Source organism: Tiliqua scincoides, chromosome 7 (assembly GCF_035046505.1).
Source record: "Tiliqua scincoides isolate rTilSci1 chromosome 7, rTilSci1.hap2, whole genome shotgun sequence".
Lineage (NCBI taxonomy): Eukaryota > Metazoa > Chordata > Lepidosauria > Squamata > Scincidae > Tiliqua > Tiliqua scincoides.
The window spans coordinates 64,630,559-64,656,963 of NC_089827.1; the positions used below are offsets into that span (position 1 = coordinate 64,630,559).

The following is a 26,405-nucleotide window of genomic DNA, read 5'->3' on the forward strand; positions in this document are numbered from 1 at the left end:
TCTAGCAGTATTTAAAATATGTCTTTAGCTTTCCCCTAGCCTGCATCTCATTGTAAAACATACCTACTTGCTACCTACTTGCCTACTTGCTACCAATCTAAGTTTTTAGAAATTCCTCTAAAACCTTTGAAATAATTCATTCAGATAACTCATGGCAATTTGTTGAGCAAGTTGAGTTAGAAGAAAGATGTGGGGGGGGGCGCTGAAGACATTTTTAAAAATTATTAGTAGTGCTTTGGTTGTTTTTTGTGCGTTTATTCAGGCTTCTAAAAAAAGCACCAATTAATAATTATCCTGATTTATAGATTGTATAGTAGTTTTAAGGACATGTAATTAAGAGTAACGATAAAAACCTTTAAGCTTTTAGATGCTTTTGATAAGTGATCTTATTATTTGGAGCAATATGCTTATAAAAATGTGAACCAAGTAGTCATGTGAATGGTTTGTGAATAAGCTTGTTTCAGAGTGAGTAGGGTTTCTGTCCCATGATATGCATGAATTTTGGACAAGAAGGCTTTCCATGTACAGTCGTCTAAATTCCACTAAAATTAACTGATGCAAGAGTAAAACTTCATTTCTTTTTTTCCCTTAGGTTGAAACTTGTCAAGGAGATTTAAGTACTTTAGCAAATGTTGTAACATCATTAGCAAGCCTAAGCAAGTCCAAAGACATGTCCCAAAGTAGTCCCGAGCTATCTATGATAGAAAGTTTAAGCAATGGAGACACATCGTTGTCTGAACTCCAGCAAGATGAGCCAGCAAGTACAGATGTTACAAGGTAAGGAGCAGTAATTTCTGAGAATAGTAAATGTTCTGAGGACAGTGTGGGGAAAACAATGGATACTTTAACCTCCAATATTAAGTGTGGTGACTTACTGACAGCCCAGTCTTAAGCCTCTCAGCACCAACGGCTCCAGCAATGCTAAAATGGCAATCTCTGGATCCTGTGGGCGCCAGAATACTGCCAGAGGTCTCCTTGGGGGAAGAGAGCATTTACTCCCTTACCCTGGTAAGGCAGCAGCTGGCAGCAATGGGTCTCCTCATCTCTGTGCCCATGTTTGAGTAGGCGCAGAGCTGTGTTGGGTTGTCCGGCTCAAGATGAGGTTTAAGATGCAGTGGTAGAGTCCTCCTGGGTCCAATCCTCCTTTCCATCTGCCCCATTCTGCCCACTCCCTACCTCCCTCTCCCCTGAAAATACTGCAAGCCGGTACTGGTAGAGCGCCAGCTGGCCGTTCACGTGGCACTAAAGCCCAGCGCCAACAGCTCTTGCTTTCTGGGTGCTGCGGACATGCCTTATAGCACATTTGTGATACCCAACGCTGGAACCAGTTAGGATTGGGTCCTAAATATGTTTAATTCTTAACCATGCACAGTCTCTAAACTTTTTAGATTGGCCATGTAAGTGGGTGAAGTTGAAGAAGTGATTCCTTGCTTAAAAGTGCTTGTTTGGAGTTCAGGAATTCAAATAATTATTATAAATGCAGCCTCTGTGCATGATTGGAACAATAGGGAATGAAATTCATGGAACTTAAGAAGTTCTTATTCTCTTAAGATTTAATGTGTATTGATATCAATTTCATTTTTCAAAGCTGGCTGAGAAGAAAAGATGTTTGGGCATAGATGACCCATATTTCTGCTCAGGATGCCTGAAAAAGGACTTGTGAAAATAGGAGGGAATGGTGAAAATCTTCTACAACTTTGTGGTACCTTTTGACCCATGGCATTAACACATGCTAAAAACAAATGGGAAGCCACTTCTAACACTTAAGTTGAGAATCATACTAGTGGACAGAGATTATTTATGATTCAGAATTGAAGATTTCTGGGAACCACAAACCTGTAATTCTCTTCTTTTTTTACTCCCTCAATTTTGATTTAATACTCAGTTACTCTGCTGTGAAATCTTTTGTAAAGTGGAAAAGAGCACCTCTCTGGTGTTCAAGAAGACTTGGATCTTTTTCTGATTGCCTTCTCTATTTGATTGATCTCACAGTTGTCAATATATTATTTATAGGGCATTTGATACTCTTGCAAAAGCACTTAACCCAGGAGAGAGTGCATCATGTCAGAGTTCTGCAGAAAGTATGGAAGCCAGTGCTCGCCTGGTTGGTGATGAAGGAAGTATGAATATTGTTGAAATAGAAGGCCCTCTTCTCAGTGATGCTCATGTAGCTTTCAGGGTACTTTAAAGTATATCTTTATAACCATTAAACTGTTAACCTTTGTATAGATGTTTTTAAAAACCTAAGCTGTGTGAATGTTTAAGGAATAATTTCTGTTCCTTGGTTAGCTGACATCTCTCTCTCTCTCTCTCTCTCTCTCTCTCTCTCTCTCTGTGTGTGTGTGTGTGTGTGTGTGAGAGAGAGAGAGAGAGAGAGGGGGGGGGCTGTGGATTGTGTCCTCGCTTTCTGGTGCAAATTTCTTATATTGTCTTAGACTAAAGTTTAACACTGGCATCAACTACAGTTAATGCTAATCAGTGTTCACTATTAACGGAGTTTTGAAATTAGCTTCAAATTCTTGTTATGAATACTGGTTAATAGCAAACCCTCTTATGTGTTAACCATAGGTTTAATAGTTTTCAATTTTTGCAATGCTCTTTCCATTTATACAAAAATACAGTTATGTTCCTCCTGCCAGTTGTCCCTTCCATGTAACCTGCAATCTGTCATCAACCAACATATGCATACTAGGAGAAAAACAAAGGAAAGGAAAATTTGATTACAGATTCAAGTTCCATTGAGCCAATACAAAATTTGGTGCTAGCACTTTATCTACAAAAACATCACATGCTTTTTAACTAACAAGCCTAAATGTTCCTCTGTGTAATTTCATTGTTTTCCATTGTTGAAGAATGACTAGTTCAGGGGTGTCAAACTCGTTTCATACTGAGGGCGGAACAGCATTCATGATGCCTGCTGAGGGCCGGAAGTGATGTCGTTAAGCAGGAAGTGATGTCATTGAACAGGTCATAACCAAAAATAAGCACTTTTTCTCACTTAGGAACTCATTAGCTGCAAATGACAGAAGAGAAAATATACAAATCTTGATCATATTTCAAGATATGGGTGAGCCCAATTTTCGTGTGGTCTGCCCTTACAGCAGTAACATCTGAGCACTGCTCAGCAGCTGAGATCATGAGGGCCGAATAAAAAGCTTCTGTGGGCCACATCTGCCCCCCGGCCTTATGTTTGACAGCCCTGGACTAGTTCATCTGCTATAGCTGGCCTAAACTCTTATTTTGCTATCACAAAACCCACATTGATTAATACAGTGTGATCTTTTATATATTAATCATGGTTAAGATAAATGCTGACATATTTAACTATGTTTAAGGCCCATAAGGGGAAGGAAAAGAATTAAACCAGAGAAAACAGTGCATGGGCCTGCAGCTCACTACTAATCCCTTAACCTTGATTACCATATGTTAGCTAGTTGCCTTGAGAATACTTGCAGGTATCTATATGCAAAAAAATGACAAAGGTACATGGCAACCTGCACTAGTTTAACACAGATTGCATAAAGAAGATCCAGCTGGACTAAGCCCAAATAGCAATAGTACAGAATTGTCACTAAGTACATATTTACAATTTTAGCTCCAGAGAAGCAAAAAACTTTAGAATGTATTCAGGATGGGAACTTGGTAAGAGAACAGATTAGGTTCCTATTTATGGCTTATTTTCTAAAACGTTTCAAAGGACTGGATGTTTTGCTGACTGTAATTTCCAAATCTTCGTTTATTGAACAGAATTTTCATATAAATTTGCCCCATTTTTTTATTTTTTAATCCAAAGAAATGAACAGTAAAGAATATTAAACAGTTCTATGGGTTTCCAATTGTGTATTTTTAATATTACAACACTAAAGCTTTTGTCATTTCTTTTCAAATACTATTATCTATTTGAAACCTAAGATAATTAATTTTGAAAAATACCTTTTTGCACAGCTCACCATGCCTTCTCCTATGCCTGAATACCTGAATGTTCATTACATTTGTGAATCAGCCTCAAGATTGCTCTTCTTATCTATGCACTGGGCACGCTCTATTCCTTCCTTTCAAGCTTTAGGGTAAGTGTCTAGGGGTGCTCACACTTTTTTGGCTCGAGAGCTACTTTGAAACCCAGCAAGGCCCGGAGATCTACCAGAGTTTTTTTACAATGTTCGTGCCATCATAACATATAACATTTATGTGTACAATGTATGTTGGTGTACCTTGCATAACCGCATGAGCCAATATTGCACAACACAACATAATTAACTATAAACATTTTTTGTAATTACTTGAGTTTACTTTGATGACTTGCACTGAAGTGAATCAGCCAAGGATGCATAGTCCGGACAGTAGCTGCTGACAGCCAGCCTCAAGCACACTTCCAAATGTTCATCAATCATGGTGGAACTGTACTTGGACTTAATGATCTTCATGTAGGAAAAGGCTGACTCACATAAATAAGTGGAGCCCTTCCTGCCTCAGGTGCTCTTATATCCCTGAGGGCCCTATTGCCTTCAAGTGGCTGCAGCTGTGGAGCACACTCTGCTGGATGCCCAGGCTTTACCCTTAAAGGGGCCACTGCTGACACCACATCTACCTCCTCACCAGATCTTCCTCGATTCCAATACAAGGGGGGGGGGAGCAGATCTCTATACAGACCAGTGCAAAAACAGGGGAAAGGTGTGGGGGAGGGAAGATCTCTATATAGAAATCACAGCAAGACCAGTGCAAAACCCCTTGCACACAGAACCAACAGATGGAAGTTGGAGGGGGGGCAGACCTCCATACATACCAGTGCATAAACAGGGGAAAGGTAAGTCAGCCCCAGTAGAGTCAACAGGGCTCACTCCCAGGGATGCGTGGACAGGAGAGAAGCCTGCCAGCGGCTCCTCTCCAGATCTACTCACGAGTCAGCCCCAGTAGAGTCAACGGGGCTCACTCCCAGGGATGCGTGGATGGGAGAGAAGCCTGCCAGTGGCTCCTCTCCAGGTCTACTCACCAGTCAGCCCCAGTAGAGTCAACAGGGCTCACTCCCAGGGATGCGTGGACGGGAGAGAAGCCTGCGATCAACTCATTGTGTCTCGTGATCAACCGGTCGATCACGATCGATGTATTGAGCACCCCTGGTCTAAGTTTTTGCTTCATGTAATCAAGGTTTCATAGTAGTATTTCAGTTTTCACTTTTGCTGTGGAGAACTTTGTGAAAGTGGTAGCACAAATATCAGAATAATATACAATTGAGTCTGTGACATCTGATATTGCTGTGACTTTTTTGCAAAATTAGTGTTAGCCAGGCAACAAGTTGACTAAGTTGGTACCAGTGTGGAAGTGCTCAAATTGTTAGTTGGAGAAAAAAATCCTGCATCTCCTGTACATTTTTTTTCATTATCACCTGGCTTAGTCTTTTTTTTTTTTAACCTAAGTGTTTTTTTTCTTACTAGAGCACTTCTACACAGAAGTGTTCACCAGTGTTTGTATAGGCTGGTACAATGCTGGACACCTGAAACTGTGCTGATCTTTTCATCCAGATGTAGCATATCACCTGATGTAGGAAGGGAGAAGGCAGGAATTGTTTCGCAGAATCAGCAACTTCAAACTTCATTATAACAGATACCTATGAGGTACAGGTGAGTGTCGCTTAACAGGGATGCGTTTCCCTATCCCTGTTGTTAAGTGATGCTGTCATTAAATGACCTCGCCTGCTTAAAGCTTCTGTAGCTGAGGGGAGCTGTGCTTCCCTGTGTCAGCCCGCTGCTACAGGGCTCAGAATGGCTAATTCTTGACATCGAAAAATGCTACTTGACATTTTTAGCCTTCCATGTTCTTTTCCAGACCTCGGAATGCCTTATAAGACATAAAACGTCACTACCTGATTCCCTCCAGAAACCAGAAGTAGCATTTTCCTGGCCGAATCAACGGTTCTGTACCCTGCAAAGGCTATGGGTGGATGTGCATGGCCTCTGGAGCTCAGAAAAGCTTCTGGAGGCAAGGGAAGCATAGCACCCCTCACTCTGAAGGCTTGGGTTGGGGAAACAGGGATCAGCAGAGGACCGTCATATATATGGTCTGTCACTGATCGAAACATAGCTAAGCGACATTTACCTGTACTTTTGAATTTGTAGCGAATGTCATATCCTTATTAGAATAATAAAAATAGGAAGGGGCCCCAAAAATCATGTGGTCCAACTCCTTGGGTTAAGACAGGACTACTTTGAAAGAACTATGGCTCAGTTCTAGAGAGCTCGCTTTGCATACAGAAAGTTCCAACTCGGACATCTCCATGTAGGATTGGGGAAAGATGGGTCTGGAACCCGCCAATGGTCTGATTCAGTAGAAGGCAACTTCCTATGCACCCATTCCTCAGTATCCCATGAAATCTAGGAGAAGGGGATAAGAAGTAGCAGTTGTCACACTCCAGAATAGAATTTTTGCCCATTAACAAAAGGCTGTATGGATGTACCTGAAGAGAATTCTCCACATTGGGGCTGCTCCTGATAGGTGCTAATGTAGATTCCTGGGTAAGTAGTGCAGGGCCTCATTAGAAGATAGTAAGTTCTGGGGTCTCCTTCAGGAAAAGCTGTTCCCTGAGTTGATAGTGAGCCAAGCTATGTGGGCTTCAAAGGTAAGAATCAACACTTTGAATTAAACCAGGAAAATTGTCAATCAGCACAAATGCTTCAGGTCATATGTGTCCAAACTTATATTTCATAGCAAAGAAGCTGACATGTTTGTATATTCAATCTGTTGAGTGTTTGTCACTATTTGCAGAGCACTAAACTTAACTTTGCTCAGTTTCAGTAATGTAATTCTGTTCCTTGTTAACAGGCAGGATAACAGCATATCACTAGTGAAAGCCTGCTGGAATGAACTTTTTACACTTGGTCTTGCACAGTGTTCTCAAGTAATGAATGTAGCAACTATATTAACTGCATTTGTTAATCACCTTCACAGTAGCTTACAACAAGGTAAGATATGCCCAGCATGGGTACAAGGGACTCAGTAACTTGCTCTGTGATTGGTTACTATTGATATCTTGATAAGCCACTGATAAGCCAAAGTACATATATCTGTGCTTGCATATGTTACCTGTGCCTTTCTATATCTATCAGTATTGAACTTGGATTGTAAACCCTTGGAACATGCATCTTTCCAGTTTAAGAGAATTTATATGTACAATTATCAATTGTCTTTCTGTTGCAAGGAGCCTAAGACAGTGTATCATTTCTGAGCAATTCATGCCCACACCTTTTTCTCCATTTCCTAATAGTTTGCTATCATTCTCTTGAGTATAATAGCATAGGTAATTGAACTGATTTCTCTTTACCTGGCCATCTAACAACATTTATTTAATTACCTTTAGTAACTACAAATTTTTTTTTAATATGGTCCTGTCTAGAAGTTAACCTAAAAAAGTGAATGGCAAGGAGAATAATAATAAACTCTAGTATACTACAAATGCATTGTAAGATGTTCCTTAAAACATTATGTGTATGTAAAACATAGTGTATATGCAAGCGCGAAGTAGTGCATAAATAAACTGGAAGTACTGAACTTGTTCATGAGTGTGTTATTTTAAGAAGGGCTTGTTGCCCCACATGGAATGTTGAACAGTTAAGTAAGGAGATTAAAATGAAGATCCATGCTTGCGGGTTTTAGGTGTCATCTTTTCTAATGTTTTATTGAATCATCACTGTTGACATATAGGACATTGCTTCTACTTTATTGATAAATTAGCATGTTACTTAACTGACAGGACTTATGTACAAATTAATTTTCTCTCTCATCTCTGCTGATGGGTTCCCATCAGTCAGCATCTAAGCATTGTCATTATGTATAAAGTTCAAAATCCAGTTAATTAGGTTTTTTAATGAACAATACAGAGATAGACATTTTAAAGTATTTATATATGTGACAAACTAGGCAAATAGTAAGGTTGCATTGTCTTGTATTAGATAAGCTGTCAGCAGAGAGAGGAAAATTGGTGATGGAGCATATCTTCAAACTGCAGGAGTTCTGTAATAGTATGGTTAAGCTTTGCCTGGATGGTTATGAATACGCTTATTTGAAAGCAATTGTTCTCTTCAGTCCCGGTACGTAAACACTTGAAACTAAACCCTTTTGGCCTTGTTCTGATAGTCAATATGTGGTCTGTTTCATAAGTAAATTCGTTCATGACTGATGTTCCCCATGAACCTCTTCTTTTTCATCAATATAGCAAGACTAGATGAACAGAATCATAATTAAAGAATTATATCTGTTGGATACTAGACAACTGGATTAGCAGGACTTGTTTATATCTGATGTTCGAAGGGAATATTTGTCTTGTGATGTGTTCTTTGTTGTCTGCATTTTTGTATATACCTTATTTGGAGCAGATCTAATAAAAGGCTTATTTTAGATCACCCAGGCTTAGAAAATGTGGTGCAGATTGAAAAATTTCAAGAAAAAGCATATATGGAGTTCCAGGACTATGTTACCAAAGTTTATCCCGATGATACATACAGGTGTGTATAATCTGTATCAGTATAAGATTGTTAGAAATTATTTTTATTCAAGATTACAGAATATTGATTTGGGAAATCTCTGGGAGGCACTGTCATTTTCAGAGTTGCTGTTTCTTTCCCCTTTGATGAAGCCCCTGCAGTGAACACAGCTTCTGGCCATTCTCCATCCCATGCTCCATGGCTTGGGGGGGGCGAGTTGGAGAGGCGAGTGCAATCCAAATCAGTCGCCCAGGAGGGGGGAAGAAAAAGATCTGGAGAAGGGCCAGAACAGGGTCTGTTGCAGGCAGCAGGTGCTGCATTGGGAAGGAGGAGGACAGGCTGCTTGGCTGAGGAGATGCGCCTGCTGCCCTGCCTGAGAGTTGCAGGATCCAGACTTGGATCATTTGCAAGAAGTCCTTCCTTGAAGCTGGCAGGCACTCTGTGGGTTAAAAAAAGCAACTCCAGTTTCTTAGGGAGCGAATGAGTGTGGGTGGGAGAGGAATGAGTGGAGAAGCCATTTCTTGCTCCACCTGTTCCTTTGTCTCTGCCACCCACTTATGTCGTGTCTCCAGCCTCTCTGTTGAGTTCCATTGGGAGGGTGAAGGTGCAATGGTAGAAAAGAATTCAGGGGTGTGGGAAAGGAGCTTCCAGGTGGTGAAGGAAGAGCTCCCAGGTGGTGAAGGAAGATCAGGTTCACAGCCCAGCCAGTGAAGGGGGCTGAGAAGGCAAACTGCAACTGCCCCCCTTGCATGCTAAACTGGTGTGGCTTCTGCTTGTCTCCTGGCAAGACTCTTAAAGGTCTGGTAGCCAAGGCAGTAGCCCCAAAAGGCAAGCAGAGCAACCACCTGCTTGCTCAACCAGAGAGGACTAAAGCTGGGCAGCCTGGTCAACCCCAGCAACAGCTGTGCTCTGCCCCATATCCCTCCTGGCAGCCAATGGGTGGTTTTGTTGCTGCTGCCACCACCACTTGTGCTCTTAAGAACATTAGAAATGCCCCACTGAATCAGGCTAAAGGCCCATCTGGTCAAGCTTCCTGTATCTCACAGTAGCCCACCAGATGCATTTGGAAGCACGCAAGACAACAAGAGACCTGCCACTCCTTTGCACCTGGCATTCTGAGGTAGCCTACTTCTAAAGTCAGAAGGTTGCACACACCCATCACCGCTTGTAACCTGAGATAGACTTTCCCTCCAGAAATGTGACCAATCCCCTTTTAAAGGCATCCTGTGGCAGACTAATAGCTGAGCGGAGAGCGGGTGGCTTGGAATCAGCTGGACACTAGTGATGACATGTGCATAGCTTTGAGCAGCAGTATAAACCCAAGAATTTCACAGCTAGGGAAGCAAATTCAAGCACAACCATCACATTAATTCTAAATAATCTTCTCCATGTATTATGAGTGTAATTGTATTTTTTGCGTGCGGGATTGGTGGGTTGCATGTGGTCCTCGGCGTCTCCAAATTTTGTCTTAGTGGTCCCTGAGCTCCTAAAGGTTGGGAACCACCAGAATAGAGTAATACAGCTGAGGAATTACAGTATATATTTTCTTTTTATTTCCTAATAAAATACAGTACTACTGGTGATTCAGAATTTAAAGGGTTTTCTTCTTTATTTGCATGTAAAATTATGTCACCCTCTTTGTTAAATATATCTTCCAGGCTATCGAGGCTGCTCCTTAGATTGCCTGCTCTGAGACTGATGAGTGCTGCTATTACCGAAGAACTGTTCTTTGCAGGGCTAATTGGAAATGTTCAAATTGACAGCATCATACCATATATTCTAAGAATGGAGACTGCCGACTACAACTCCCAAATAATTGGTCACACTGTATAAAAGTTAAACCACGGATTCTATACCATGGCAATCATGGTTATATAAATGTGCACAATCTCCAAGAGATAACAAGTAGCTTTCCTGTGTAGTTGTAAGAAGAGGAATAAAAGAAGGTGCAGCTTCTTCACCCATGCGTTTGGGAGCAGCGGTGGATTGTTGTGAGTGGTACAGGATGACTTGCCTTTTATCTGGTTTTCAAGAACTTTTGCATTACTTTAGAATCTTAATGAAAATCAAGAAAAGTAGTTCATCCTATTTTTGTAGCTTAGCTGTACCTGGAACATGACACTTAGAACTCCAAATAAATGTACGAAAAATAGTGTTTGGTGAAGAAGAAACTTCATCAAAGTGTTTCTACTTGGATGTTTTAGAAAAAAAATAAATTAACTTTCTTCTCATGTTATGTTTTCAGTATCTTGTTTCTACAAATTGTTTCTTGTCAGTTTGATGTAAGACTGAAATCTTGGACAAACCCATTTATATTTAGCATAACTGGATTACAACATTTTGGATATCTTTCAACTGCTTTGAACTTAAATGTTTGTTAAAAATTAAGATAAATTACAGGAAAGCTGTGATATTGGCTTGATGTCCTGTTCACCAAAGCAATTATTACATTTTACATTATTTGGGCTAATTTTGAGTAACAAATAGCTGTCATGCTTAGAGTTGCATCATCTGGTAACGTAACTTAGAACTAAAATATTCTAGGTGGTTTAATTACATCGGATTTTCATTGTGTTTTTATTACCTAACTTCCTGTTATATAAGTATGCCACACAAAACACTAGTGCCAGTTACACAAATTCTAAAAAGATCTGTTTTGGCCCATATACCAGCAAGGAATCAGATGGACTAAGCTTGGAGGTCTCCTTTCGGTACAAACTTGTGAACCAGCACACTTCATCATTGTAACGTGAATTAGACCATCTCTGAATCCTTCAAGATTTAAATAAGTCTTAAATTATTAAATTCAATAATTACATAACACCAGAGCTGGTTTCAGAAATTTCCAGGTAAATTATTGCAGAGGAATTAAGAAACCAATGACAGAATGTATGTGTTCGTGAAGAGCATTTTGTATCTTCTAAGTAGTAATCGCAGAATCTTCGTTATTGCAAATTTTACATTTTCATGGCTGCTTGAATATCTTCAGTCTTTTGAAACTTTTTTTAAAAGCACTCTGTGATTCACAAAAGGCTGTTTTTTTATTACCATAAACTTAGTCTAGAATCAACACACAATAATTTACTGTTTCAAGGATTGCCCATGTGTTGATTTTTTGGTCACTCTTGTTTTTACCCTTATTTTCAGATGTTTTTATACTAACTAATAATACGAATACAGCTGCCTCTAATGGAGAAAAGCTATTATCTTGATCAGCATATGGAGAGGATCTTTTGTAATCTGAAATACAAGATTATTTGCATCAGGTTTTTGTAAATTGATTGAATGGAAAAGGTAATTTTTGTTTCTTTAAATTCAGTCAAAAATGAAGTATGGAGTTATTTTTCTCAAAAAGATTCACGTGTGTGCGTGTGCAGGTGTGTATCATACCACATCATTATATATATATATTCCCAGGTACATCTTGTAGTCACAATTTGAACTGTTTTAACTTCTTAAAGGTCAAATGTGCATTGCACAGCTTCCTAAAAGTGTTGATATATTTGTTGAACTTGTTTAACTCCACTGTCACTGGAATTGCCTCTTCATTTCATTCCACTTTTGTATAAATTTTATTTGTGGTTCAGTTCTAGTGTAAGCATCAGAATGTCCCAATATCTGTCCTGTTGTATATATTGGGGGTGGGGAAACTACTGTAAATGTCTTGAAACCTGAAGAAGTGTAAATTCTATTTTGGCTGTATTTTTTAAAATAAATTGTACATTTTTATTATAGAATGTGTTTATATTAATCCATTTTAAAACTCTTTCACTTCAGTCTCTACATATAGAGTTGTGTTCTACTAAATTTAAGTTATATACTTGTTACTTAACATTTTGAGCAATATAACAGCAATGTAACAGAATAGCTTTATAAGGCTTTGGATCAGATGCTGTTTCAATTCAATTTTCCTACCATTGCATGTCATTAACTCTTGAATATTTGTGCTTTTATTAGCTTTTTTGGCCCAGAGGCATATTCAGAAATCTATTTTTAATACCTAATTTGATATTGTGATCTAAAAAGTACCAGACAAAAACACCGTATTTAGTGTAGCAGAATTTATCCCTGTGTTAATGTACCAACAAATTTGCACGTTATGAAACTTGAGTTCATTTTTGAAAATTTAAACAACTTCCCTGATCAATAAATGAATCACCTTTAGGGGAATTTTATTGTAGATGACTTGGAGGAGACTAAGCACAGGTTATAGAGGAAGGTTATATTGGGATCCTGTTAGTTGGTTTTTGAATATGTCTTCTAGGTATTTGTTTGAATACAACTGTGTAGATATATGCAGCATTGTTAAATCTGATGGCTGAGACAAGCTGGTTTGTATTCAGTCATTCCAGCATATATGCTTTGGTGTGTAGGTTTAAAGTAACTAAACTACTATTAAAAAAAAAAAAAGTTCCACTACTGTGCTGAACTAGTTCTTTTCAGAACTGATGAGATTAAAAAGTGCTGAAGCTAAAGTTGACGCACAAAACGGTACACTTTGTATTATTGTTTTAGTTAATGTTCTGTTTCCAACAGTGTCAGCCAGATGCCCTTAGTTTGCTCACAAGCAGCATTTGAAAGCAGTGACTCACCCTTATTCTTTGTTTTTTAGCATCTGGTAATCAGAAGTATACCACCTTTTAAATGTAATGGAGACAATATTTAACTATTGTGGCTAACAGTAGTGTTTGTGTGGTTTTAATTGTTGTTAAAAGCACATAAACAGCATGTTTTGTGTTTAAAATATTCGAATAAAAACACACAACACCACATTTTTCTGTTTAAGATATTTTCCAGCAATTAAAATAGATCACTTTTCCAGTTAGAAATAAAACTGTAGCTGCATGTGCTAACACTATATCTCCTACCTAGTACAGTGTACCTAGTATTAAAGTGTTTAATAAAATGAGAACTTGGAATAAAAACACAACACTGCTTTCTGCCTTTCAAATCACGAAACCTGTGAAAATTTCCAAACACCTCTATTCATAATTTGTCTATTTGTTTTAAAGGAATTCTATCTATCCAGCCTGCTGTAGCATAACCTACTTAGCTCAAATGCCCTCATGCTGTAATATACTGGGAGAATAAAAGCCTTGTGTACAGTTGCTGCCTAATATAGGGAGGAGATGCAGACACAAGGCAAGGCTGAAAACAGGTGGGAGGGGACTGAAGAATCGGTCAGTGGAGAGTACATCCAAAACCACAATAGTTAGTGTTCACCTAATTAGTTCAGTAACCACTGATTAGAAACAGTCCAAGAAGATGCATATGTGATTTCCTTTAAGAAAGCAGAAATCTTGCTAAAATTAGGGGGGCAAACTGTCAAAACAAATGTCAGTAGACTTTTTCCTTTATAAAGTTTGCAATGTGTATCTTGTACTCTTTGCACCTGACTTAAACAAGGAAAGAACAGGTTAGGAGGCATTTGGAATCATCTGATTTTCATCCAATAAAGAAATAGGACAGATAATGGAGATTAAGGATGTTGTGTTAGTCTTCATCTATTCTGGAATTGGAATGTAGTTCATATAATACCAGTTTTAAAAATGGAATCCAGAAGGAGCCAGGAAAACATCTTTTCTGTTCACGTTAGTAGTAAGCACCTAGAAGAGCAAGTTTGCTGAGGGTAGGACAATCAGTTCCGCAGAAGCCATGCAAAGTTTTGCCTTGCCAATCTTTTGAGGTTTCTTGAGCAGCTTAATGCATGCATTCATGGGATGGTCCAGTAGACATTAAAGATGTATTTGATAAAATCCTTCACCAAAGGCTCTTGAATAAATTTAGCAGTCCTGGGTTGAAAGGATGGGTCCTCAAATAGTCATGAGCTATTTGATTTTCCTCTGGAAACTGCTTTGTGGACTTTTTTTGTTGAAAAGTGGTTTATAAATACTGTTAATAATAATAATAATAATAATAATTAATGGGTTAAATAACAAGAAGCAGATGATAGGAGGAAATGGATAGGTCTTGTAATGAAGACAAGATGCGTGTAGTCGGGTACCTAAGGATTTAACTTGGGATCAGTGCTATTTAGCTCATTCATAAATTTTATTTATTTGAAAAAATTATATCCCACATTTCCCATGCTGAAGCAAATGCCCCATGACTTGCTTGCAGGGCGGTAGCTATGTTTGTAAGATGGTACCAAATTATTCAGGTTTTTGAAAGACAATGGGATGTGAAATGTTCACTTACCCACAAAGATGATGTTTTTCCACATCTTTCTCAGCTCTACAATATCCTTTTTGAGATGGAGAACTCAGGATAATATTCATTTCTACTTTAGAGCCAGGTTAGAGTGACTTGCGATTTAAATACCACAAAACTATAGTATACTAGATAGAGCACAGCCCATGCTGTAGTGGGACCTGATGGGACCATGGGTCCCCAGTGGCTCATTAAGAGCATGACCTCCTGGACATTATTGTAAACATTTATATACAGCTTTTTAGCAAGAGTAATTCACAAAGAGTGGTTCACATAGTAAAATAAATCAATAAATGTCTTCCTGTCCCCAAAGGGCTCACTATCTAAAATACAGAAGACTGCAACAGCAGTCACTGGGAACGACGCCATGCTGGGGTGAAGGACAGTTGCTTTCCCCCTGCTAAATGTGAGGACATTATTTTAAATCCAGACACTTTGGGTTTCATGGCATTGTGAGAGGAACATGGTAAAGGCTTGGGTTTGTTTATTTTGTAGAGCAGAAGCAACTGACCCAAAATGGTATCAGGTGGCATTTGGTCATGCTGTCCCTGACCCATCTCTTAGGAAGCCCTTCGGAAAGATGCTGGCCTAGACCAACTGTTTCCCAAACTGGATTGGGACCCACAAGAGGGTTGAGAGTCAGTTTTTGGTGGGTCACAAAAAGTTTTTGAAACATTTAAAAAGAAAAACTTTGCAAACACCCTTGCCCAGTTTACAGAAGAAAATTGTTAGCTGGAATGCTAATCTGTGGTAGGAGGTAATCTTACCACCAAATTAACATGTCTCATTTTCTGATTTTCTCTAGTAATTATTATTATTAACAGTATTTATATACCACTTTTCAACAAAAGTTCACAAAGCAGTTTACAGAAAAAAAATCAATGGCTAATTGGCATGCTAGACCATGTGTAAACCCAGTTTCAGCCTTTTGGCTGGCCTGGAAGTCCCTAACTGCACATCTTTCTCTCCAGTTCAGCCTTCTGGGTACCCTGGACTGACTGTAAAGGTTTGGGGGAACAGTCCTTGAACTCCTTTTCTAGGGGACAGTCTAGGAAACATCTAACATGCATACTATACACGAGGTCTCTAGCAGCCTCAGCAGCACAGAACACCAATTATTATTAATTTATTTATTAACTATTATTAATAGAGCCAGGATGGTGTAGTGTTTGGGAGTTGGACTAAGCCTGGAAGATTCAGATTCAAATCCCTGCTCAGCCATGAAGCTTCGTGGGTGACCTTGGGCCAGTCTATCTTTCAGCCTCACCTACCTCACAGGGATGTTGTGAGGACAAAAGGAGGGGAAGAACAATGCACACCATCCTGAGCTCTAGAGGAAAGACAGTATAAAAATGAAATAAATATGCATATTTCTTTCTTTCTTTGTGGATGGTGAGAGAGGGAAAGGGGAGATAAAAGGAGAGTTAGAGATGGCAGAAAAATTGAATGAGTTCTTTGCATCTGTCTTCACAGCAGAAGACCTCGGGCAAATACCGCTGCCCAAACAGCCCCTCCTAACCAAGGAATTAAGTCAGATAGAGGTTGAAAGAGGAGATATTTCAGACCTCATTGATAAATTAAAGATCAATAAGTCATCGGGCCCTGATGACATCCACCCAAGAGTTATGAAGAAATTGAAGAATGAAGTTGCTGATCTCTTGACTAAGATATGCAACATGTCCCTCAAAACGGCCACAGTGCCAGAGGATTGGAGGATAGCAAATGTCACGCCGATCTTTAAAAACTGTTTCCCTGCAGGTGCCCAATCTTGTCTGATCTTGGAAGCTAAGCAGGGTCAGGCCTGGTTAGTACTTGGATGGGAGACCGCCTGGGAATACCGGGTGCTGTAGGCTTATACCATAGTCTTTCGAGACTGAAGGTTGCCAACCAACCAGGTTGCCAACCAACTTTAAAAGGGAAAGGGGGGACCTGGGAAACTATAGGCCAGTCAGCCTAACATCTATACCACGTAAGATGGTGGAATGCCTCATTAAAGATAGAATCTCAAAACACAAGCCTTGCTGAGGGAGAATCAGCATGGCTTCTGTAAGGGTAAGTCTTGACTCATCAACCTTTTAGAATTATTTGAAAAGGTCAACAGGCATGTGGATGACGGAGAACCCATGGGCATGATATATCTGGACTTTCAGAAGGCGTTCAACACGGTCCCTCACCAAAGGCTACTGAGAAAACTCCACAGTCAGGGAATTAGAGGGCAGGTCCTCTCCTGGATTGAGACCTGGTTGAAGACCAGGAAACAGAGAGTGGGTGTCAATGGGCAATTTTCACAATGGAGAGAGGTGAAAAGCGGTGTGCCCCAAGGTTCTGTCCTGGGACTGGTGCTTTTCAACCTCTTCATAAATGACCTGGAGACAGGGTTGAGCAGTGAGGTGGCAAAGTCTGCAGGTGACACCAAACTTTTCCGAGTGGTGAAGACCAGAAGTGATTGTGAGGAGCTCCAGAAGGATCTCTCCAAACTGGCAGAATGGGCAGCAAAATGGCAGGTGCGTTTCAATGTAAGTGTAAAGTCATGCACATTAGGGCAAAAAATCAAAACTTCACATATAGGCTAATGGGTTCTGAGCTGTCTGTGACAGATCAGGAGAGAGATCTTGTGGTGGTGGTGGACAGGTGGATGAAAGTGTTGTCTCAATTTGCGGCAGCAGTGAATAAGGCCAGTTCTATGCTTGGGATCATTAGAAAAGTTATTGAGAACAAAACTGCTAATATTATTTTGCCATTGTACAAATTGATGGTAAGGCCACACCTGGAGTATTGTGTCCAGTTCTGGTCACCGCATCTCAAAAAGGACATAGTGGAAATGGAAAAGGTGCAAAAGAGAGCGACTAAGATGATTACTGGGCTGGGGCAGCTTCCTTATGAGGAAAGGCTACGGCGTTTGGGCCTCTTCAGCCTAGAAAAGAGAGGCCTGAGGGGGGGCATGATTGAGACATAAAAAATTATGCAGGGGAAGGATAAAGTGGATAGAGAGATGTTCTTTACACTCTCACATAACACCAGAACCAGGGGACATCCACTATAATTGAGTGTTGGGAGGGTTAGGACAGAAAAAAGAAAATATTCCTTTACTCAGTGTGTGGTTGGTCTGTGGAACTCCTTGCCGCAGGATGTGGTGGCGGCATCTGGCCTGGATGCCTTTAAAAGGGGATTGGACAAATTTCTGGAGGAAAAATCCATTATGGGTTACAAGCCATGATGTGTATGTGCATCCTCCTGATTTTAGAAATGGGCTATGTCAGAATGCCAGTGCAAGGGAGGGCACCAGGACGCAGGTCTCTTGTTATCAGGTGTGCTCCCTGGGGCATTTGGTGGGCCGCTGTGAGATACAGGAAGCTGGACTAGATGGGCCTATGGCCTGATCCAGTGGGGGTGTGTTTCTAGATCTTTTGGGGGGGGGGGTCAAGTGCAGTGTTTCTCAACATTTGTCGTCTGCTGTACCACTTCACATTTTTGAAGTAGCATGAGAAGTAACTGGCAATGACATCATTACCAATTACTTCTGCATTGGGAGGCCAGATGCAATGCAACAAACAACAGTAAGAGACTCAGAAGGAGACAGGATGGCTTTTTTGAGCATGGAAAAGCATGCTTTGGAGCCTCCTACCACTGTCATTTTTATGTGTGTGTCACGTTCCTGGTCTCACTGCCAAGTGGCAGGTGCCCAGAGGTCCCATGGGTACCACCAGACACCATCTGGTGGTACCTGTACAACTGGTTGAGGAACACTGGTCTAGTGGGTGGCGATGGATTGTCGTTTTAAAAAGTGAGCCCAGGTGCTTGAAAAGTTTGGGGAGCGCTGGCCTAGACTTTAATGAGTGCCCTTAGGGAAAAGTTTCAGTTTTCCTCCTACTGAGCCGGACCCTCAGCTCAGCTCCTGTGCACAAGGTTTCCTGGAGCAGGAGAACCCCCAGGGTGGCATATATTACTCTGTGGTTAACTTTTGGAGCTACAAGAGAAACCTCCAAGTGAAGCCACAGTCTGAGCACCAGGGAATCCCCATGGGGGTTTCCCTCCTTGGCACTAGAACTGCTCTCAGCCTGAGCCAGTCCTGCTTGCAGCCGCGCCTGCGCAATCGCTCCCTTGAAGCAGAGCGGAGAGGGCACCTGGGAGGAGCCCTGCTTGCAGCCGCGCCAGCGCAGTCGCTCCCTTGAAGCAGAGCGGAGAGGGCAACTGCGCCTCCTCGCCCTTAGCAAAGATGGCGGAGTATGTGCAGGTGATGCGGAGGGCGCTGCAGCAGCTGGGAGGTCACGGTGGTCTGCGCGGGCTCCTGGTGCAGCTGTTCAGGTGAGCGGCCCTCTTCGTCCCCCTTTACGCTGGCTGTGCTGGGAGGGTGGCTGCCTGCCCGCCCACCCCCGTGCAGCCTGGTGGCCAAGGGGTCACCTTGGTGGTGGGGGGCGGCTGTGCTGTGTGGGGCGAGCCTGTGTGGGGCGAAGGGGGTCGACGGGAGGCTCTTGTCTCCCCTCAAGGGTGGAGGCGGCTGGAGAGCCCCACTGGGGGTCTGCTGCCTTCTCTGGGGTGAAGGAAAGGGAGTGTGGGGCTCCCCAGGTGGTGTCACTGGTGGGGGAGCTGTGGGGGGGGGGTAGAATTGTCCTCACCTGAACTTGGGGACTCAAATGGGGAGCCCCCACCCCCACCCCCACCCCAATCCTGTCACCATGGACTGGTGGTGTCCTTGACTGGAGCATGAATAGTTCTGGGGACATCCACTCAAATTGAGTGTTGGGAGAATTAGGACACACAAGAGAATATTTCTTTACCCAGCGTGTAATTAGTCTGTGGAACTCCTTGCCACAGGATGTGGGGATGGTGATGGATAGGAGGATGCTCTTTTCCCTCTCACACAACACCAGAACCAGGGAACAGTCACTCAAATTGAGTGTCAAGAGAGTTAAGACAGATCAAATGTTTCTTTACCCAGCATGTAATTGGTCTGTGGAACTCCTTACCACAGCATGTGGTGATGGTGATGGACAGAAGGATGCTCTTTTCCCTCTCACACAACACAAGAACCAGAGGACATCCACTCAAATTGAGTGTCAGGAGAGTTAGGACAAGCCAAATGTTTCTTTACCCAGCGTGTACTTAGTCTGTGGAACTCTTTGCCACAAGATGTCACGATGGTGTTTGGCCTAGATTCCTTTAAAAGGGGGATTAGACAGGTTTATGGAGGAAAAGTCTGTCACAGGTTACAAGTCGTGGTAGGTAGGTGCAACCTCTTGGTTTTAGAAGTAGGCTACCTCAGAATGCCAGATGCAAGGGAGGACACCCGGATGCAGGTCTCTTGTTGTCTGTGTGCTCCCTGAGGCACCTGGTGGGCCACTGTGAGATACAGGAAGCTGGATTAGATAGGGCTTTGGCCTGATCCAGTGGGGCTCTTCTTATGTGTTTGGACTGATGGGTATATGCCAGTGGTTCTGAAACTTTTAAGCACCAGGACCCACTTTTTAGAATTACAGTCTGTTCAGTACCCACTGGAAATGTCATTAACCTAGAAGTGATATCATGGCCAGAAGTGACTTCAAGCAGGAAAATTTTTAACACCTCCCCCATATGACCAGATCAAATTAACCAATTAAGTAAATTAAAAGTTTACAATAAGTAAAAGTTTAAAAATTCATTTAAAATAAAGAAGAACCCCCCAAAACTGTTGTTGATCTATTTAAAAAAATTCTTCAAACATCCCAAAGGCTGCAGTCCTATCCACACTTACTCAGGAGTGAGCCCCATTGACTATCATTGTTAAAAGCACGTGTATAGTAGCCTGTTAAAAGTACAGATGTGTAACATTATCCCAAATGCAGTCACATACCATGACAGCATCAAGTCTGATATATTAAAAGTAGACATTGAAATAAATGGGGACCCTATTGAAATTGGCTTGCAATCCACCTAGTGGGTCCCAACCCACAGTTTGAGAAACACTGGGTATAATTTTGTATTAACGGTATGCTGTATCTCGGTGGTCTTCAATCTTTTTTATGTCACAGCCCCATTACATAAATAAAGTATGAGACTGGAAACCCCACCACTGATCCCAACCGCCTCCCAGTACCCTATCTGCCCAGCCTCATCCTTGATGCCTCCCATTCCCTGCCCCAATAATGCCCTCCCAGCATTGTTCTCTATAACCAAATATTCTTATCAGAGAGAGCAGCAAAAGTTAAAGCCTGGCAACTAGTGAAAGCTAATTTTAGAACCATTGCTAAGAACCTGAGCAGGACTGGGACACAGTATCCTGGTACTTGAAAAGGTATATGCTGACCCTTTTACCCAGTAGTGATCTAGTCCACTGGTCTTCAGTCTTTCATTCCATAAGTTCCCACAACGGAGGCTTTGCAACCCCATTGGGGTCCTGACCCCAAGACTGAAGAACACTGCTGTACGTTATCACTGATCCAATGATATCAGTGATCAGTGATCAGGGGAGCAGTGACTTTCATAAATAAATGATGAATAATAAGCGACCTTTTTTCCCCTAGGTTTCTGTGGATGGTTGGGCTTTGGGGGAAGAACTTGGTTGTGTAATTTTTAGAGTACACGTAATTGAAAGCTAGTCACCTCTGTGGGACTTCCAGACTGACATATTTAAATTCAGATCTCAGTAGGGAAAATGCTCCCCATTTAAATGCTTAATTTGTTTAGCTGGAAGTAAGTTCTGGAGGCTTTAAGGGCCTATTTTCAAGTAAAAGTGGCTCCGTTTGGGATATTGGTACATCTAGTGTACCATTATTTCACACACCCCCCCCCAAGAGTCTATAAAGTAGACTGTCTTTCCATTTGTAATGATTGAGCACTGTCACTGAAGAGAGCCTCTTCTCTGAGGGTTCAGCCCACTAGGAAAGTTGTCAATTAAAATTATTTTCTTTTGTAAACTTGCAGGGTCAATGATGTGAAGACTGGTGCGCTGGTAGGTATTGATAAGTATGGAAACAAGTATTATGAGGACAAAAGATACTTTTTTGGTGAGTATGTATCTCTGAGGAATTAAACTGCTTATTCTTGTAAATACTGTAACTAGGTGTCTTCTGCCTGATCTGATAAGAGTTTAGCCACCTGTTAAAGTTTCTTGTTAATTCTCCAAATGAAGTTTCCTTTAAAATTGAAAGGTTGGAGATTATCTCCTATAATATCTTGTTGTTTGTCCTTCTGACACATGATTTACATTGAACCTTTTCCTTCTAAAAGACGATGTACTGTCACTTGTCAAGTGCGCTATATGTGCCCTCATTAGAGGGCAGCAGTTGCATCAACTCATGTCTCAGTCGGCTTCCTCATCCACAAGCTTGTAGCAAAATAAGCAGCTTCATACATGACTTCGTCTGCATTTCAACCTGTCTTTATATGAAAAATACATCTGAAGCAACCGTGCCACTGACCCTTATCTTGATACATTTTAGCTGTCTTTTTTTTACTCCTTCCTTGCCAAACAATTTCTTGTCAAAATCTGAGAATTCATTGAAAGCCAGGATCTTATAAACCAATTTAGTTGGAGCACATCATTTTGACCTTGCAAAATTTGATTTTCTTTTTAAGAAGGGAAAGATGCTTTATCATGACTAAACTGACATGCACTTCACTTGTTTGTAATGCAATGTCTTTAAATTGAAGGTCGTCACAGGTGGGTCATATATACAGAGGAAATGAATGGCAAGAATACATTCTGGGAAGTGGATGGAAGTATGGTGCCACCTGAATGGTAAATCCGCTAATTTACTGTATGCATTTCAGTGTTCATATATTATATTAATCTTGTAAAATAGTTAACCACAAAACATATCATCTTATCTAATATGCAAAGCAAGGAAATGATTATTTAAGCTTCTTAACAGTGCACCAATCTCTAATCTTCTTTTGGCAAATATAATTCACTGTTCTAGGATAGAGCATAAATCAGACACTACAGTTGTGCCTGAAAGTGGCAAGTCATCTTTGTATTGCTCTGTGATTTTAATCTGATCTTCAGGCTGCTTTTGTTCTATGAAAAATGTTGTATTTTGGGTAACTTTGGTAATATGTTTATGATTTTTTATAATAATGTGTTTTAATTAATTGGAAGCTGCTTTGAGAATCTTCTTCTAAGGTTGAGACTATAAATAGACATTGTAATCTTGATATAGCTGAAGCTCTGTTCAAAGGGCTTTGAACACAAACTTGAGAGTTCTTTTGCTAAATGAAAGCAAATGGGTTATAGATAACTGAAAAAATTTTCAATGTATTTAAACTTGAAATACTGCAACAACACTTTAAGTATAGTTGTAGTTTAAGTACAGAAAAAAATTACAGATGATCTGTGTTCTTGCCGTCCTGTCATAGTAGAGGTATTGCCCTGTAGTTTTGGTCATTAATAAACCGTGTTCATTTCTCTCCTTTTTCTTGCACAGTCTGCTTTGATTTGATAATTTTGATGTTTTGTGTTCAAAATTCCCCATATGCCTGAGTTACAGCAAAGCAAGAAACTTATTTCAGGAGGTATTTAGTGGTATTCTTAAGCTGCTTTCTGATTTTGCTACTGTTTTTTTGTTGAGTATGTTCTGTTCATAGTTTGGTGTTTCATTATGAACCACCTTTTCATAATGTGGCCTTTTCAGCCACACTAGACGCTGTGCCAGAACCACCTTTCAGAGTGCGATACCATAGTCTTTCGAGACTGAAGGTTGCCAATACTGTATACTGTATGAACCACCTCAAGAATGCTTGGCAAGAAGGTGGAATAAAGATGTTTCAGCAAATACTGTTATTGCTGGGAAGACACATGCAAAAGCTGTGGTGTACTGGAGTGCTACCAGAGCGAAAAAAATAAAGACAAATGACTATGAGTGGTTGAGTGATGAGGATTAGCAGCCTTCTGTCTGATGTTAATCAAATGAATGCATTTACATACAATTTTCCCCCAGAATTTTTAAAAAGAGGTTATGCTGTATGTAACCAGTGAAGAGGCATATGGCCAGAAGGCTAGCTCTACTAAGAGCTAATTGACCCAACACTGTTTATAAAATTTGAATATCAAAATACATAACTAGTGCTAGCATTTATGAATGGGGTACACTGGAATGGGATATACTGGAACCAATGGTGCTCTTCAGGGATTTCAAATCTAAAGCCCCTGTGAGGTATGGACAGCTAGTCATGCAGTTTTTTGGAAACTTAAAAACAGCCATAATTCAGTCTTCAAATAGTTTTTTGTCTGGAACAGTCTCGTTGAAGTCACCAGGATTGCTGTGTAGTGCCATGTTAGCTATGCTTTGGTTTTTTTTAAAGACCAATTTGTATGACTGCACATCATGTTAGTAGCACTGTAGTGAACTGACACACTGTAAAATCATATTCCCAAGCTGGAGAGCTGTAGTAAGGTGCTGGAATCAACTGTATACATAAATTACTGTACCTGCAACTTGCAAAGTGGGGCAGCATTAGTGTTTGTGGTCCATCTGTGGAACGTAGTAATATTGAAAGAGTCTTTGTCAAAATTGTTGCACAATGGAAAACAAATAGCTGACCTGGATTTAGTAACAGCCAAACTCCTCTGTTGGTTGTTCAATTCCAGTTAACGTTATATTTTAAATATTGTTATACCACCTTTCCTGTGCTCGAGGTGATGTACAATAAAAATCTTACCATAAATAAAAATCATACCATAAAGAAAACAATTAAAATAATACAAGATTAAGGGCACAATCCGAACCCACGCTGGAGCAGGCAAGCCAGGAGGCTTGCGCTGCATCCAACGCGGGTTTCCAGCAAGCAGCGGCTCAGCCAGGGGCAAGGGGAAGCTCTTCCCCTTACCCATGGGTAAGGGTTGTGCACCCCTATGGGTCTCCTCGGACCTGCGCCACCTCCAGAGGTGACGCAAGTCCAAGGAAAGTGGAGCGGCTTGAAGGGGGACGGGGGTTGGGATCCAGCATAACCACCAGGTCCCAGCCCCTCCCCCAGCTCCCCATGCGCCCGGGCCCGCCCTCGCACACCCAGTAACGCCCCCGACTGCCCTCTCCCCATGCCCCCCACGCCTACCTTTGCCGCTTGTGTCGGTGCACTCACACCGACACAAGCAGCGGTGCGGGAGCCGCAGCAGAGCCTTCTGCCTCCGTCCACGTGTCAGCACATCTGAATGCGCCAACGCGGCTCTTGCTCATGGAGGTGCAAACATGCTTTACAGCACTTTTGTGACCCTCCAGGGCCACCTATGCCAGCATAACTGCCGGTCAGGATTGTGCCCTAAATGATACAGATAAAAATATAAATGTAGCAATGACATAAAAGCTACCATAACCAGACCCGACTGACTCAGATACAGTCTCAGCTGATGTACCAGCCAAAGCTGGGGAAAAACCTCCCTGGCCACAGATCTCACCTGACCATCCAGAGACAGCTGTGGGTCCAGGAGAACTCCCAAGCAGCAAACCTGCTCTTTCGAAGAGAGTGCTACCCCACCTGGAGCAAGTTGTTCTGAACTAAAAGTTAGTTCTGATCTAGCCAGAGGAATCTCCCCTGTAGCCACAGGAACATCCGCATCTACCTTTGTTGGATTGGGGCATCATTCTTGCCCAGCAGAATACTGCAACCACATCTATATGTCATTTGTTTATCTTTAAAGAATACAGTTTTCTGATATGAGTATACAAAATATGTTCCCTATTTTGTTATATTGAACTGAAGATACTAAGCCTAGGACTTAACAGAAAATTCTGCAAGTTCAGCTTTTACATGAATATGGTTTGCTTTTGAACTTGTGTCTGTATTTTGGAATAGATTAAATACCCACTTAATGTTTAATTTTAAAAGAATATTGGGACGTTTTTATTATTGTTAATGTTTGTTTCTTTTTAAGGCATCGTTGGCTTCACTCCATAACAGAGGACCCTCCAACTACACATCCACCAGTGGCTCGTAAATTCATTTGGGAAAACCATAAATTCAATCTAAGTGGTACTCCTGGACAGTACGTACCATATTCTACCACACGGAAGAAGATACAGGAGTGGGTCCCTCCTTCTACACCTAGCAAGTGAAGCAAGAAGAATGTGGCAGCTTGCCAAGTATGAGGGATACAATGTGAACTGTATCTTTCTTTCTGTATATAATAAAAGCCTTTGATCAGGAAGCTTCTGGAAAGAGAAATATTGATGAAACGAACATGAGTGGCAGATGCCCAGAAATAGAATAGGCAATAACCTGTCAGACAGCCAATGTTCCTGAAATATCTTTTTGAAGAAGTTTTCTAAACCATCCACAGTTTTCTAGCATTTATTTCCTCTAACGGATATTATGCAGTAATGGGCTATTATTCATACTGTCAGTGGTGAGAACCTACAGGTTCTATTTCTGAATGACTGCCACCTTCTTGAGTACAGTATAGATTGTACTGTTTCTTCTTCTAATCATGCCTTTGAGTTATGATGACTTTTAGGAAGGTCTGAATGTTGTATGCTATGATAATTCTGCCCAAAGTGTTGATGATCACTGCCATTTAGCTGTGTCTTTTGAGATTCCTCTAGATGAGGAAAGATTAGGTATCTGTGGTTTGCCTTTTTTATTTACATTAGTTTCGAAGCTGTTAAGTCTAATTGCCACTAATGCAGAGATGATGAAAGCTCTCTGAAATAGTGCTATAGGAAATGTTTTGGCGATAAGGCAGGAAACTGGTGCTGATTACTTGGAATACACTGCTCTCATTAGATGCAGTGACTGTCATTCAACACAGGA

At 41.1% G+C, this 26,405-nt stretch overlaps 2 protein-coding genes across 8 annotated transcripts in view; both read left to right on the top strand.

Annotated features, from left to right (window-relative positions):
• NR2C1 (nuclear receptor subfamily 2 group C member 1) overlaps positions 1-13,375 on the top strand; it is a 32,220-nt gene extending 18,845 nt beyond the window's left edge. For all 7 annotated transcript variants that reach the window (XM_066633419.1, XM_066633425.1, XM_066633423.1 and 4 more), the window contains 7 exons: positions 593-777; positions 2,014-2,179; positions 3,946-4,067; positions 6,817-6,956; positions 7,944-8,081; positions 8,390-8,495; positions 10,133-13,375. In XM_066633419.1, the coding sequence (XP_066489516.1) occupies positions 593-777; positions 2,014-2,179; positions 3,946-4,067; positions 6,817-6,956; positions 7,944-8,081; positions 8,390-8,495; positions 10,133-10,307 (1,032 nt within the window). In that variant the 3' untranslated portion in view covers positions 10,308-13,375. The remainder of the gene's footprint in view (positions 1-592; positions 778-2,013; positions 2,180-3,945; positions 4,068-6,816; positions 6,957-7,943; positions 8,082-8,389; positions 8,496-10,132) is intronic.
• A 5,472-nt stretch (positions 13,376-18,847) lies between these two features.
• On the top strand, positions 18,848-25,803 carry NDUFA12 (NADH:ubiquinone oxidoreductase subunit A12). Its single transcript, XM_066633485.1, has 4 exons — positions 18,848-18,989; positions 21,585-21,667; positions 22,314-22,401; positions 25,531-25,803. Exons 1-4 carry the CDS (start codon positions 18,901-18,903, stop codon positions 25,709-25,711), a joined length of 441 nt encoding a protein of 146 aa, XP_066489582.1. The 5' UTR covers positions 18,848-18,900; the 3' UTR covers positions 25,712-25,803.
• The last annotated feature ends 602 nt before the right edge of the window (positions 25,804-26,405 follow it).